The sequence below is a fragment of the Nannospalax galili genome, unplaced genomic scaffold (assembly GCF_000622305.1).
Source record: "Nannospalax galili isolate Female #2095 unplaced genomic scaffold, S.galili_v1.0 scaffold285, whole genome shotgun sequence".
NCBI classification, from domain to species: domain Eukaryota; kingdom Metazoa; phylum Chordata; class Mammalia; order Rodentia; family Spalacidae; genus Nannospalax; species Nannospalax galili.
The window spans coordinates 803,909-819,959 of NW_008355157.1; the positions used below are offsets into that span (position 1 = coordinate 803,909).

General features: G+C 43.6%; 1 protein-coding gene across 9 annotated transcripts in view; it reads right to left on the reverse strand.

Moving 5' to 3' along the window:
* Max (MYC associated factor X) overlaps nt 1-8,283 on the reverse strand; it is a 118,155-nt gene extending 109,872 nt beyond the window's left edge. For 2 of the 9 annotated variants that reach the window (XR_607930.3, XR_003846936.1), the window contains exons 1-2: nt 8,012-8,275; nt 7,301-7,327 (exon numbers count right to left, since the gene is read on the reverse strand). Coding sequence is in view for 4 of the 9 variants with exons in the window: in XM_008852134.3 (XP_008850356.1) it covers nt 7,301-7,327; nt 8,012-8,047 (63 nt within the window). In the remaining 5 variants the exon portion in view is untranslated. Of the gene's footprint in view, nt 1-2,591; nt 2,654-7,300; nt 7,328-8,011 lie in introns of all 9 variants that reach the window. The other 7 variants (XM_029555548.1, XR_607931.3, XM_008852134.3 and 4 more) reach the window with 7 other exon arrangements.
* Between the last annotated feature and the right edge of the window lie 7,768 nt (nt 8,284-16,051).

Sequence of the window (16,051 nt, forward strand, 5' to 3'; positions counted from 1 at the left end):
CTTTAACCTTTCCTACTTGGAAGAACAATCAGCTGGAGAGGACGAGGACTGCCAACCAATCAGGAAGGGTAAGGCAGCAGAGTACAGTGCTGAGGAAGCTTCATCAGGTCCCCATCAGAAGGACATCCCCTCTAAGTGAAACACAAGTGCTTGCTTAAGGAAAAATTTCATCACACCTAAACTCCAGGAATTTAAGAAAATATTCTCTGAGAATTTACCTTGCTTGGGACAAGGCTGCACTGAGTTAGCCTAAAGAGTCCATCTGTATATGGGAAAATGAGCTGGCTTTAATCTGCCCAGACAGTGTGACAGGAGTTTGAAGACTTAGCAACAAGCACAACTTAGCTTAACAATGCCACTTCCAATGAATCCTTGTACTAGAAAAGATGTACAGACAAAAATCTATAAAGAAAGAGTTATGAGAATAAAAGGATTTGAAATTCTTCAATTATCAAACCCTGAAAGTCTGAGTCACTCTACAGGAAGAGCCTGGAGCCCCTGTGGTCATTCTGGTTCCTTCCTGCTTTCTCAAGAACCTCATCTATGGTTCTGTTGGATACCTGGTTCCCATCATAGCCATAGTCTCCTAGAACATGTCACTCTTTTTAGTAGTAAAAACCAAGAGCGCTTCTAAAGTGAGGAGCACTTGTAAAGTTATCCCATCTGAAGCTTGAGTGCACTATACAGTAAAATATCTGAACTACAGTTATATAGAAAATAGAATGAGGACTCTCAAAGGATAATCAAGCAGGAAACTTGGCTAGAGGTAGGATCTGTATCATACAACACCAGAATAAGAAATCACAGCTGCAATACAACATAATTTGAAGAACTAAACATATGAAGTACCCAGATAAAATGGCCTGGACAATATTTGCCATGCGTTGGCCCTCTGGTGTTTGTTCTATAATCTCCAAGATGATCTATTTACATGCAAATTAACTGCTCAGCCTTGGTCTCCAGCAGCAGCCCAAGATACTCCTGTCTACTAAATCACCCCATTCCTGGCCTTCCTCCCAGCTAAAGGGCTGAGCACAGAAGCAGTGACACCAGTTACCCACAATCCCTCTTGTTGATACAAATAAAATCCCAATTGTCTAGGTTTGCTCTGGGAGAACCCTGCAAATCTCAAACAGCTAGAACTGAGTTGGACCTGGTCTCATGTGGGCCTGTGCTGCAGGCATGGAGCTAAGCATAATAACACCAAAATCACCCCCAGGATGTACTATCCCCTTCTATTCGCTGAGCACTGAAAGGACTCAAATGGACAAGCCTTTTGGTTAGAGGATTGTAAGTGAACTTGGCTATGGACCATGAGCAGAAATCTTGGCTTCTCATCTGGGGAGCCAGCCAAGTTAGAAGTTGGCTCAACAAGCGAAGGCAGCAGTCCACTGCCTGGTAGAGAGCCTGGGCCGGGGACTGTTGTTCTCCAAGCAGTGGATGGAATTTCTGTGGTGGTTCCAGACCCAATTTAACTAGCAGAACAGTGGAATCTTAGACCAATCTGTCCTGCCATGTCTATCCCTCAGCTGTTCTGCTTAACCAGAGTCAATGTTAACGCTCTTGAGACAATGGCAAGGATGCATTTGTTTCTCCTCTTCCCCAAGCCTCATTTGCAAAGGCAAGTGAAAAACATGCAGAACATGCCAACTCCAAGCAACTCTGAATTAAATGACATTACTAGTGCTTACAAGAGCACATGAAAAACTGAAACACCTTTACACAAGGCTGAGAATTCTCTCTGGGAAACACTTCTAAGCTACAGAGCCTTCTAGTCTGATGCCCCCACCCTCCCATGATGAGCCAGACAGCAGACCAACTACACTGCATTGCTAGCCACCTTCTTTCACTGGCAGTCCTTTCCCAAAAGGCCAAGATTTCAGGGTTGAGAAAGAATAGGTGAAGGCTCTTAGTGTAAGGTACTGGAGATCCTCCCACAAAAGTCTTTGTTAAGCAGTCTAACAAGATCAGTGGAACAAATCAAACAACTCAGATGAGTTTTTCTCTCACCTGTACTGAGGACATCTGTACTACGGTAATAAAAACACTGATATTGCCTGTACCCTTGCAGAATTACACACAATTCTAGGAGATAAGAGAGGTCTTCTTGGGCTGTGCTGCAGGTTCCCAAATAACCCCTCTAAACATCCTTTAGGAACAGTGGCTGGATACTAGCTCTTCAACACAGAATTTGCAATTTCTGCCAGAAAGCCCTTTTTCGTTCGGTTAGTTTGCACACTGCAGCCTAACAGAAATACTGAGGGGCTATGTAATACCAAAGAGTGGCCCACAGATGGTCAACAGGAACTACGGCACCAAATCACTTCCAGCTTTGACATCTTTGCCAAGGTTTTTACTCAGCTTCAGAGCTATATTTCTACCACTTTCCATACTGGCAGCCAGGATAAAAATTTTCATCTATAATTTGTCCAACTCTCACCCTAACAAACATATGTACCAAGTGTTAAATGTTGAAGGCAGGCATTTTGTTGGTCAATAAGTTAGTTGTTAAACTGGCAGGAGGTCACAAAAGCTAAGGAAACCTGTTCAGAATTGAGGAAATCTCTTAAAATTATTTCCTTTCAACTTACTGCAGAGAATCCATCTTCATTTAAAGCATTTCACTAGTTAGTGACCTTATTTCCCACAGGATCTGGGCAAACAGCATAAGAACTGCTTCATTATTCAAGAATGGACAAGGTTTTCCAGAACAGCCCCACTGTTATAAGATACCTGACACCCAACTGTTACTCTTATAAGGGGAAATCTCCTCAATGCTGATGCAGAAAATCCTCAACAGAGGGAATTTGTGTTGCCCACTGAATATTTACTGCTTTTAAGAAATTTAAAGGTTGCACTTTAGTGGGAAGACAGTTGCGTGTGATTATCAAGCTATTCTTACCAAGAACACTGAAAATACAAAGGCTCCAAATTCTTATCCACAAGTATCTATTACTTCTGAATGATTACAACCAGATACAATAAAACAATTTCTATGCAACTTAAAATGTTTATTCCAACCAACACAAAAACTGAAAGATGAAGTATCAGGTAATTGAGATGAGATAAACTCACTAAAGTCCCTGTTAGGAAGACATTAATTTCCCAACACTTCTGCTTGAAGCACATTGTTGGAATACCTTTCTGTGAGCAATGAATGCACTTGTTTTGAGGCTTTTCCCATCTTTTAGTGCCTAAAACAACCTGCAAACATGATAAGCCACATACATTATACTCTAGCCATCCAAGAGGAAGAATTCTTTGGTTAGGGAATTTTAATTGAACTTGGAACTTGGGCCTGATGGCACATGCCTGTGATTCAGGCCGTGGAGAGGTGGAGGCAGAAGAACTGTTCCTAGTTCAAGATCAGGCTAATAGCAAGACTCTGTCTTGACACACATCTCCCTTCTGCCACCCCAAAAAAGAAAGAAAATCAAATAGGATTCATTGATCAATTCTATCACCCTTACCAGTCTCTTGATAAAACAAAGTACTTTTTAACCTTAAAAATTCTTTACCTTTACAGGCAGAATCAGGGAAGGAGACCTGCTATGTGAACATTTCAATGTCAACACTCTTAAGCAGAAACAAAGAATATGCACCTTGCAGCACTTCTGTCCCAGGTAAAACAGACTCGCTTCCTGAATGAATTCCAATCTCAAAAGTGGCCAAATTCATTCCCTTCTGAATACAACATGATTCCCAAAGCAAAGAGCCCTGAGAAGTTAAAAATACTTTAAACCAGAAAGGTCCCAAAGTGGAATAGCACAAATCTATTTTAAATCTCTAATAGGTACTGTAACTGCAATGTGCTCAGCTGACTCAAAGGGCATTACACTGGGACAAAACATTGGGAAAGTCCTCAGGTTTCCTGACCAACAATAATCTTACATTTCATGTAAACTTTCACTCCATCCCAAAGAAATTTCCCAATCAGAAATAAATGAAACCTTTTGAATAAAATATTTGCCTCAAATTTATCTTTAAAATACAACCTTTTCCCTTAAAAAAAAAATAAGAAAAACATAGCACCACCAGTGGGCTTCTGCACATATGGAATTTAGTAATAGTGTTTGCGGTTACTTCCTTTAACAAAGCTTGCTGTTCACCAGAGACGCTGTTTTCTATTTGTTCAACATTGGTCAAATCAGTTTCACTTTCTGTTACAGTTAGCTGTATTACCTAATACTGAATAGTCTCTATGTTTCATGTGGTAAGGCCTAGATATTATACGTACATTGTAAATTATGATCATCTTTGCATATTAGGACTCACAGAACATTTTCCAAATAATTTTGTTTTTTGTGTCAGGGTCTTACTCTGTAGCTCAGCTCAAAAATCATTCTTCCTGTCTCAATATCCAGAGTGCTAGGATTATAAGCATGAGCTACCATACCTGGGTTCCAAATAACTTTTGCAAGTTCTTCTGCAGTCCTAAAAGCTTAATTGTTCAGAGTCCACATCTTTTCCTGAATGATTTCCCCCAGACAAAACTTAAGAATAATTCCCCCCATTAAAAAAAAAGAAGTGTTAGTATTTACACTAAATTTCAGCAAACAGATATACTTTGGTTGGAGGGACCCTCTACCTACCCACTCATACTTACTTGGTATTCTGCAAAATTTGTCTATAATATACATGCCTTTTCTCTCTATGCTACTGTGATTAATTTAGACCAGATAATATTAAAATCTCAACAAGTAAGTATACCAAATTAAAATAAAGGATCTCAAAGTTCAAATCCTGGCAATAAGAAAAAAAGTCCCAAAACGAAATGAAAAAAATCTAAGCAACAGAAAAGGAAAAGCATCCAGACAAAACAAGATCAGCATCATAGAATAGAAGCCTTTTCATAATTTAGTAAATGAATTTACACCAACACCCAGGTGGATGAGTATTTTGAAGTAAGAAAGCTTTCAAGAACTGTAAGTCAAATTTTCACTTAGAAAACTTATTTCACTGAAAAGTCAATCTAATTCCAACTCGAAGGACAGTTACTCAAAGGAAGTCTTACCAATTCTTGCCCTCTAACCCTGATCAAGCCCTGGGGAAGACTCGGCGAAAAACTGAAAAAATTTTATAGAAAGGGCCGAAGCGCAAAATACTATGCCCACATTAAGGATAACAATAACTGAAAAACAAAACATAAAAGGAATACGATTTTCAAATATATCTGACAACATTTCAAAAAGCAATAAAACTATTTTTAGTAACTATTACTCAGGAAAAATTCTTAAAACTTCTGGAATAACTATATCCTCAGATTTTATGTGAACAATCAGTTCTCAAAAAACAAAACCTGTACCATCTCTGAGGTTTAAACTCCAACAATAAAAAAAATTCACTGTCTATGTCCCAAGACAAAATGAAAAAAATCTAAGCAACAGAAAAGGAAGAGCATCCAGAGAAAACAAGATCAGCAGCTGAGGAACTGGCTGCACCCGGGAATTATTAAATTCTTACACCAGCAACACTAAAGTGAAATCCTGCAACCAGTTTCTTCAGTAGTAGGAACCGAACCCACGGCCTCATGAAAGCTATGCAAGTGTCCTACGGACAGAGAAAGACTGATAGATAAATTCTTGATTGTTTGGACTGTCTCTGTAGTCCAGGCTTGCCTCAAAATCATGTCTCAGCCTCCTAAGTACTGGGCTTGCAGGACTGGATCACAACACTGTTTTTCTTTTTTGTTTTGTACTTTTATTTTGAGGCAGGGTCTCACTGCATTGCCCAAGTAGGTCTTGTATCTGTGATCTTCCTTCCCTGGCATTCTAAGCAGCTGGGTTTACAGGTCTGAGCTATCAGGCACTGCTGCATACTACAAACTCTTAAAGCCCCCAAACAGCTGATCCATGTTGCATTTTAAAAATCAGATAAAAGGGGCTGTTAAGAAGGCTCAGTGGGTAAAGGTACTTGCCGCCAAACCTGACCACCTGAGTTCAATCTCCAGGATCCACATGTTAGAAGTAGAGAACAGACTTTCCCAAGCTGTTTCTCTGACTTCACACATGAGCCAAGGCATGGGCATGCCCTCCTAGAATAAATGTAACTTAAAAAAAGCAGTTAAATACATGAGGGGTTGTATTTGTAGCTCAGTGGTAGAGATTGCCTAGTGGGCTCAGGACCCTCGGGCACAACCTAAAATTAAATAAACAGAAATACAAAACAAAACAAAAATCCAGGACAATCTGGGTTTCTAATTTCTTTGGCAGTGGGAAGATCCAGGGAATATGGCTCAGTGGTAGAAGGTATAACCCCCAGTATGGGGAGGGGAGGGAATATCCAGGAAAAATAAAGATCTGACAATGCGGAGCTCTCTCACATATCCACCACTGGAGTTAGGTAGTAGCTGCCTTTTTAGAAGTGGAGTAGATTCTTCAGCACCCTAGTCTCCACCTCTTCTCTTTTATTCTTGTCTGTCGCACTACCTGGCCCTCATAGGCAAAAGGGATTTTGACCCTCACTCTATATGACTCTTACCATATCTTAACTATCAAATATCACATACTTGTCTCTCCTCTCTGATTTGGATTTATTCTGGATTTATCCCTTTTTTCTCTATATATACACACTTAAGTCTCAGATTCCAATAACATTGAGACTGTGGTGTCAACCTAAATCCACAGAACCACTTACAGAAAACATTAATAATCAAAACCCTAAGAAATTATTGATAACACTACATGGGCTCATCTGCGCCTTCCAGCAATGCTCTTGCAATACCACTTCAACATTTTTTTTCTTCTGAAATGGAGAGTCAGACCATGAGAAGCTGTTATACTTTCAGGATGTAACTTCTGGCTCCTTTCTATTTCAAATTTCTGTATTCAGAACACCAAGCTTTACTACATTCTATGGGTCTGCAGCAGTCACATGACTTGGTTAAAGGCGATTATTATATGTGGGTGCAGCTTCACACAACTATGCAGATATGGTTTAAAACCGACTTGTTCCTAAATAACTCTTCTGACCAGCCTGCTCTGAAATACTACTACCATTCACTAAAGAACGCTTTTCATTTCTCACATGCGGCGGCTGGCTCCTTCAATTGAAAACTATACAATTCAGTTCGCTGCACACAGCTCCTCTCAATCACTGAAGTATTTACCACTCGAGAATCTAGAATCATGGGATCTGGAAGCCCTCCCTCCAACCCCAGAAGGCTCCATCTCACCTTAGCGGTTAAGAGAAGCGTTTACTAGAATATTAAAAGTAATAGAACGATCTCTTTTTCTCTCTGACCCCAAAAAGGACTAAAATTGAACGGAAATGAAAACGAAATGGAGAGTAGGAGACGTACCGCAGATTGAAACCTCGGTTGCTCTTCCTGGAATAAGAGAGAAAAAAAAATAGAAAATATAGAAGTTATTTTTACACTTCGCATTCAATAATAAGAAAGAAAATGCCGGCGGCGAAGGAAGCGGCGGGTGGGGAGTCAGCCCGACACCCCTCCCTCCCTCCCCAGCGGGATCCGGCAGCCTAGGAGGGGTTCCCGGGCGCCGCCTCTCCTTCCGGGCTCCGAACCCGATCAGGGGGGTCCGGAGCACTGCCGCCTCCTCGACTCGGACACCGCTCGGGCGTCTAGAACCTCCAGCTCCTCACTCCCCAGGATCCACGGGTCACGGGAGGTGGGGATCGTGACCCAAGGAGCAGGTCCTGAGCGCTGTCCTCTTGCCCAGGATCCGGATAATGGGATTCTGGGCGCACCCCATTCGCGTCCTGCGATCCCAAGTGGGGTAGGGTGGAGAGGGAGGCCTCGGCACCCTCCCGAGGAGGAGGAGGTGGGGGTCCCAGAGGTCGCGTGTCGGCTCCCACCTCCAGCTCTAGGAGGCCGCTCGGGCCAGGAGACTGGAGGGGAGCGAGCCCCGAGCGCAACGCAGGCGGTCCCAGCCCGGGGAAGGGGACGGAGGAGCGGCTGTCCGGGCCCCCTCCCGCCGCCGTCCCGCGGAGAGCCCCGGCCGCCGTCCCCGCCAGACAACCCCAACGGGAAGGAAGAAGCCCCGGGACTCACGTCGCTCTCCACCTCGATGTCATCGTTATCGCTCATTTCCTACGGCCCAGGGAGCGGCCACTGCAGCGGCGGCAGGGGAGGGGAAGGGTGGAGGGGAGGGGGAGTCACCGACAACAACTAGCCGAGTGCCCCCACGCACACACTCACTCACTCACTCGCTCTCTCACTCACACACACACACACACACACACAACACGGGCGACAACCACCTCCTCACTGCAGCACCGGATCAACGGCGGCACGCACGCCCGGTCGGCCCCCCAACACGTGACAGGGCTCGCTGCGCCGGGGCAGCCGAGACTTGTAGTCCTCGAGCTACTGAAGAGCGAGCGGAGCGGCGTCCGAGAAACTACAAATCCCATAAAGAACCGCACCCAGTCTTCGCCAGTCCGGCTTGTTGACAGAGCCCAAGGCGCCTGCGTGCCTCGTGGGGGCGGAGAGCAGTTGCGCGGTGCCTGCTGGGAGACGTAGTCCACAGACCGCGAGTTGTCAGGAGATTTTTTTTTTTTTTTTTCCTCCACAGGCGGCCGAGAGGCTGCTGGGAAGACAGGACACGTGGAGGGAGCCCGGCTTCTGGAGCTGACCACTGTCTGAGCTCTGAGCTCTGGGCTCCGGGCCCAGGGGACTGGGTGGAGGCTCGGGGGGAGAAGCTGGCTGCTAAAATAACGCTGTCTCTCCTTGGCGAGACTGGTTTTACATTGTCTTATTTAATGCTGGAACCGCTCCAGTTGCGCCCTGGGGCGTAACCCTCCCCGAGGAAATCGTGCTGCTGCGGACCCGGGGGCGCGGTCCGCATACCCACACAGACCCTCGGGGGTTTGGTTTGGGCATTGCTGGACAGGCTAGAGGACCGACCTCGCGGTGCCACCCCTGGCCTCCAGGATCTTGTATTCATTTGTCAGAGAGGACCGTCCTTAGGCACGTGAGACTTGTAAATTTACAGAACCTCGCGTAGGTGGAAGTAAAAGCATCTTCTGTGTGTGCCGAAGCCCGTGCAGCTTAGGGAGTGCCCCAGTTCAGAGAACCATAATTAAGACCTGCAAAAAAGGATCAAAACGGGAAATTTGTGCAGCTCCCTATCGAGTTAAAATCATATTTATACACTTAGACATGACGTGTAATTACATCCACCCCACCAGTATTTATTGAACACCTAACATGTGGAGCACGGGAATACCATATTGTGTAAGGCTAAGCCGGTCCCTGCCTTCATGGAGATCACAAGTGGAAGCGAAAACCAGACTGCCCCACCACCATTTTCGATGTGCATCAAGTCTTAAGAGAAAAGAAAAAAAAAAAAAAGACACCCACCACCATCAGAGAAATTTACCAAACTACTCTTTTACAGTCTCCAAAATGAATGAAATCTTGGATTTGTTCCATGAGTTACTGATTCCTGAGTGAAAATCATTTTATCCGACTGTTGAATGTGGAAACTTGGTCGTGCAACACAATCTTTGTGACATATATCCTTTTATGAATGTATAGTTATAGTTCTTATTGAAGAAATGAATGTAGGTTGGGTGTAGTGTCACTAAGGAGGTTGAGGCAGGAGGATTACCACAAGTTAGAGGTCAGCCTGGGCTACATTGTGCTTTTTAGGCCAACTGTGGCTCTATAGGGAGACTATTGCAATCAGTCACTCATTCTTTTTCAATCTAGTTTTTAGTAAGAGACTGTTGAACCAACAACCAGTAGTGAAAAAAAAATCATTTGTATTTGTCCTTAAGTGAACCACTCCAGCTGAAATCTGTAGACTTTACAAATGCCTCTCTCCCTCCCCCTGCCCCTCCTCCTTCCCTTCCTCTTCCTCTCCTCTTTCCTCTCTCCCTCCTTCTCCCCAGCTCCCTGTCTCTCCCTCCCTTCTCCCCATTTTTTTGTAACAGGGCTTATATAGCTCAGGATGGCCTCAAACTGGCTATGTAGCCAAGCCTAGTGTTGAGAAAACCATCATAAGTAGATGGTTATGTGATAGGAGGCTGTGGACTGAGGGAGACAAGGGTGGTAGCTCTTTGATTCCTTAATTGGATACTAGAAGTTAGGGCTGATGGATGATTGCTGTAAACAATCCTTGGCACCTGCAAGGGGCAGAGAGTGCTGGAAGATAATCCTAGCAGGTGAAACTTACTTTTGGTCTTAAAAAAAATCTCTATGCTTGACCCACATCTCAGGTGAATTAAGTTAAACCTCTGACAGTGAGGACCAATGAGCAATACTTCTCAAAGCTCTTCAGGTGATTCCTATGTGAAACTGCTAGCGCGAATGCTAAGATGAATAGGACAGGCCTCAGCTAAATTGTATACTTTGAAAGAGTGAGTTTTATGATATGTTAATAATTATATTTCAGTGAAGCTGTTATAAAAATAAAAAATGATCTTTACTCACATGGAACCTAAAACCTGATAAAAGAGTAAATTATCAAAACAACACAGTGAACAGACATGTGTCAAGAAGGTTGTAGAGCAGGTAACAGTAAGAGTTTAGAGAGTGCGGGGGCTCAGGTAGGTTGGGTAGCTATAGATCAGGGCCATTTTAGGCTGTCAGCTCCATAGGATAAGAGCTGGTCTGCAGACTAGACCAGATTTTGCTCACCATGAATATCCATGGGTAGGAAGGTCTGGACAAGTAGGTTGAGGTGGGGAGGAAAGGCTTTCCAGGTAGAGACAGACCTTAACACATCTCTTCCTAGTAATTTTGGGGGAGGATGCTGGAGGAGCTTAAAACATGGTCTCACTTTGTAACCTAGGCTGGCCTCAAACTCTCAATAATCTTCCTGCCTCAGCCGAGGGCTGAGATTACAGGTGTGTACCTGTCCATGTCTAGCTTCTTCCTAGTAACTATTAAAAACTGTCCATTTGTGTAGTACATCTAAGACAAAAAAAAAGAAAAACCAAAAATCCACAAAAAAAACCCCTGTACCCAACAGTTGTAGAACATTATTTTCAAGTACTCATGGGACATTACAAGAACTTACTATGTTCTGAACATAAAAGAAATCTCGGTGTTTCAAGAGTGGGATCTTAGAGAACATGTTCTTAGCTCTAATGCACTAGAAATAATAATAAAAGCTGAGACTGGGGGTTAGTTCAGCTGTACAGCACTTGTATGTATAAGGACTTAAATTTGATCTCTAGCACTGCAAAAAAAAAATTAAAAAATAAGTCAAAATGGTGGCACATGCCTATAATTCCAGCACTCAGGAGGTAGAGGCCAGAGGATCAGAAGTTCAACGTCATCCTCAGCTACATAGGGACTTTGAAGCCAGTCTGTGCTAGAGACTCTCCAAAGGAAAGGGGAGGGGGGAATCTAACTAGAAAAATCTTCCTTATTTGGAATTTATGAATCTCTCTCTCTCTCTCTCTCTCTCTCTCTCTCTCTCTCTCTCCTCTTTTTTTTCCTTGAGATTCCACTTGGGATGGAGGCAGAAATCGGACCATCTCTGTGAGTTCAAGAACCAGCCTGATCTACATAGTGAGTTCTAGGCCAGTGCATCTTCTCCAAAATTCATGTGTTGAAACTTAATAATCAATATAGTAGTATTAAGCAGGGTCACCACGCCCGGCCTCTGACCATCTCTTTAATGATGACCCAAGACTGAATTTCAGGCATGGAAGCACAGCACTCAGAGGCTTAGGCAAGAAGATCAAGAGTTCAAGACCAGGGACTGAGGGCATGGTTCTGTGGGTAAAGTGCTTGCTGTACAAGAATGAGGACTTGAGTTCAGATCCCCAGCACCCATGTAAAAGCCCAGCACAGCAGCCACTCTGGCTGAAAAGGCCAGCTCCAAGTTCCAGCCCTGTCTTAAAGTAAAACAGAAAACCAACCAAACAAACAAAAGAGAAAAAGACAAAATGGTGGAGAGCAAAAGAGGATGATGGGAGGATGTAACCTGTGGTCTCTACATGCGCACAGGCTCAGGCACACTCTTGCGTGTGCATGCACACACACACTAACCCCCCTCACACACACAATAAAGAGTTAAAGGTCTGTGTGGACTATTTAGTGAGTTTGAGGACAGCCTGGATTACATGAGACTGTCTCAAGAAAAAAAATCAAAAATAATAATGATAATAATAAAACTGAGTGTATTTGTATGAGTATATGTAGAGAAATATGTAGGTTATTAACAAAAATGTATATCTTTGGATAGTGAGAATTTCCAATGATTTTTCATTTTCTTTTAAGCATGCAGCATCATTCTTTCCAAAACAGTAGAGCTATTAAAAGACAACTACTATCTCCACAAGTCAACTATCTTCCCTAAGCAGCAAATGTTTCAAGCCATAACCCTCAGAAGAAAGTCCCATCCTTTTCTCCATGTCAGTAGTGCTTGCTTTCTCCTTATTTGGGGGAGGGAATGTAACCACCAGGATCCCTGTAGGAACCTGCTGGCTCACTTAAATAAGGACCGACCAGTTAAGGTTTTTTATGAAAAAGATAGGCCTGGGGGCATAGCTAAATGGTATAGCATGTGTCTAGCATAATGAAGCCAAGAGTCAACCCTCAGCACTGTAAAAAAATATATATACATATATATGTATACATTTTTGAGACAGGGTCTCCCTGTAGCCCCAGCTGGCCTGGAGCTCCCTATGTAGACCAGGCTAGCCTTGAACTCACAAAGATCTGCCTGCCTCTGCTTCTTGAGTGCTGGGATTAAAGGTGTATACCACTACCTGGCCATAAAAAATATTTAAAATATTTTATTTATTATTTTTATTTTATGTGTATGAGTGTATTGCCTACATGGCAAGGACATAGAGATAGAAGACCTCTTATTCATCACTGGTAGGAGTGTAGGCTAGTATAGCCATTATGGAAATCAAGATGGAAGTTTCAAAAAAATTAAAAATAGAACTTCCATAACCCAGCTGTACCATTCCTGGGCATACACCTAAAGGACTCTGTATCTTACCACAGAGAGTCTAGCACATCCAGGTTTATTGCTACATGAATCACAATAGAAATGGAGCCAGCCTAGATGATCATCAACAAATTAATGGATAATGAAAATGTGATATATGTACATAATAGAATTTTACTCAGCTGTGAAGAAAAGATAAAATCATGAAATCTGAAGGAAAGTAGATGGATCTGGAAACTATGATATTAAACAAGGTGACCCATACTCAGACAAAAGTCATGTGTTTGCTCTTGTATGCTGAGATCTGCATATAATGACTATAAATATGTGTATGAGGGGTGGGGTGTGTGGGGATAGGCTATGAAACCAGAAAGAAGACCACGTGAGGGGAACAAAAGTGCTGAGGAAGGGGGAGGGACACAGGACATAGGAAAGTGGAAAAGAGGCTCCAAGGAGGGGTCAGGGGAATGGGGGAGGGGAACCAACAAAAACAAACTGTATGAAAATGCTGTAAGGAAATCTAATGCTGGAGATGTTAATTTAAATTTCTAATGTTTTTATTTATTTTTATCTCGTGTAATGAGTATATTGCCTGCATGTATATAAGCACACCTGTGTTGTGCAATGCCCGCACAGGTCAGAAGGAGGTGTTGGAGTTACAGACGGTTGTTAGCCACCATGTGGGTGCTGGGAATCAAACCTGGGTCCTCTTCAGGAGCAGTCAGTCAGTGCTCTTAACCACTGAGTCAACTCTCCAGCCCCAATTTAATTTTCTTTTTAATTTAAAAAAATGATTTTTTTTTTACCAGTTGCTTATGAACAGCATATAGGGGAACTATAGAATATTGCCCAGCTTTGTTAGTACTCTGTCCCTATACCTATGCCCAGAGAGGAGAGGGGACAGAGTGAGGACCAGAATCAGGAAGAAGGGCTAAGTATTAAAAACCAAACTTTCAGGCTGGAGAGATGGCTCAGCTGTTAAGAACATCAACTGTTGTTGCAGAAGACTGGGGTTCGAATCACAGCACTCACATAGCAGCTAACAACTGTCCATTAACTCCAGTTCCAGGGGATCCAACAGCCTTTTCTGGCCTCCGTGGGCATTGCACAACACGGCTGCACTTACACACATGCAGGCAATACACACATACACATAAAAATAATAAATAAAATGTTTTTAAAAATAAATAAAAACAACTTCCAGAGCCCAGTGTGGTGGCACATGCCTTTAATTCCAACACTCAGGAGGCAGAGGCAGGCAGATCTCGGTGAGATTGAGGTCAGCCTGGTCTACATAGTGAGTTACAGGCCAGCTGTGGCTATGGGGGACCCTGTTTCAAAAAGAAAAAAAACAACCAAAACAGAACTTCCAGTGGCTAGAGAGATGGCTCAGCAGTTAAGAGCACTTGCTGCTCTTGCAGAGGGCAAGAGTTCAGTTCTGGTATCCACATCAGGAAGTTCACAACAGCCTGTTAACTCCAGCCCTCTTCTGGCCTCCACAAGTACTTCTGTTCATATGCACACACATCTACACATAAATAAAATTAAAAATAAAACAAAACCAAACAAAACCACAAAACTTCCATATGACCCAGCTCTACAACTCCTGGTCATATACCTAAAGGATTCTTGGGTAGAGAGGACCCTGGACCAGAAGCATAGGCCAGGGCCCCAGAGCAGGTGGAGATGGAGGACCGAAGGGAAGGTCTTAAGCACAATGAGAAATATATCTCCTCTTTTCACCTTTCCACAGAAAGCAGGGAATGTGTGGTCCATTGGAAGGGAGGGGAAGATATGGGGGATATTTTGGCATATACTCTTTCTCCATTTGCTTCTCCATGGAGGACAGCGACTAACTCATCATTATAGGGATGGAAAACTTTCCCTCTACCCTCTGAGGGTTGCACAACCGAGTCTACAAAAGCAAGTGACAGCAGACAGGAGAAAGGGTATATGAAGGGTCTGGGGATGTGGCTCAGTTGGTAAGTGCCTGCCTACCATGCATAAATCTGAGTGTGGTGACACGCACCTATGTTCCCAGCACTGAGGAATAGAGGCAAGAGATCAGAAGTTCACCCAAGAGCCACTCATCAAAATCCAGCTCGTAAGTCCTCCTAGCCCTACCCATCCTGGCCTTCCTCAGCTTCCCTCTTCCCCTAAGTAGGGACACCATCCACACAGCTGCCAAAGCTAGATACCTGGGAGGGAAATCTTCCTTTTCCCTCTCAGCTGCTTTGACCCACTGGCTGAACAAGAATTCCCCTGGGTTTGGAGGCGGCCAGCTCGATTTTAGCTGCTCCGAGAGTGCTTTTGTACCATTTTCTCAAGAAGACAGCATTTTTCACTATCGGTTTTGTTTTATTGAGGTACAGTCTCACTATGTAGCTCAGGCTGGCCTCGAGCTAGTGATCCCCCTGCTGCTTCTTTCTTTGTGTGAGGAATGCAGGTGCACGCCATCACACTTTCACCATCTATTTTTATTTGACGTTGCTTATTTTTTAACTATTGTTCCACTAGACCTTGAGCAGTATGAGGCCAGAGATCTCATGATTTTGTTTCTAGTTTCATTCCTGGCATTTAGCATGGTAGCTGGAAACATAATATGCTATGGTCTAAATGTTTGTGTCCCCCAGAATTCATGTCAAAATCCTTACCCTCTAACTGGGTTACACACTGGTAAGCCTATCACTCAAGAAGCTGAGGCAGGAGGATTGGAAGTTTGAGGCCAATGTAGGCTGCATAGTAGGTACCAGGCCAATGAGGTGATGAATGAGAGAGAGAGAGAGAGAGAGAGAGAGAGAGAGAGAGAGAGAGATCCTAACTCTTACTAACTTTTTGGGAGTTGCTTAAATTCTTCCCTCATGGTGGGGTTAGTGTCCCTATGAAGTAGGTCCAGGGAAGCTCATTTGCCCTGTACTGGTTAGTTTTTGTCAGCTTAGCACTAGAAACTGGAGACTTACCTGGGAAGAGGGAACATCAATGGAGAACTTTCCTTTACCAGATTGGCCTGTGGGCCTGTCTATGGGGCATTTTCTTGATTCAATTGCTGGTTGATGTAGGAGGGTCCATCTCACTGTGGTCAGTACCATACCTAGGCAGGTGGGCCGTACTTTATATAAGAAAGGTAGCTGAGAAAGCCAGGGGCAGCAAACCAGCAAGAAGTGTTCCTCCATGGT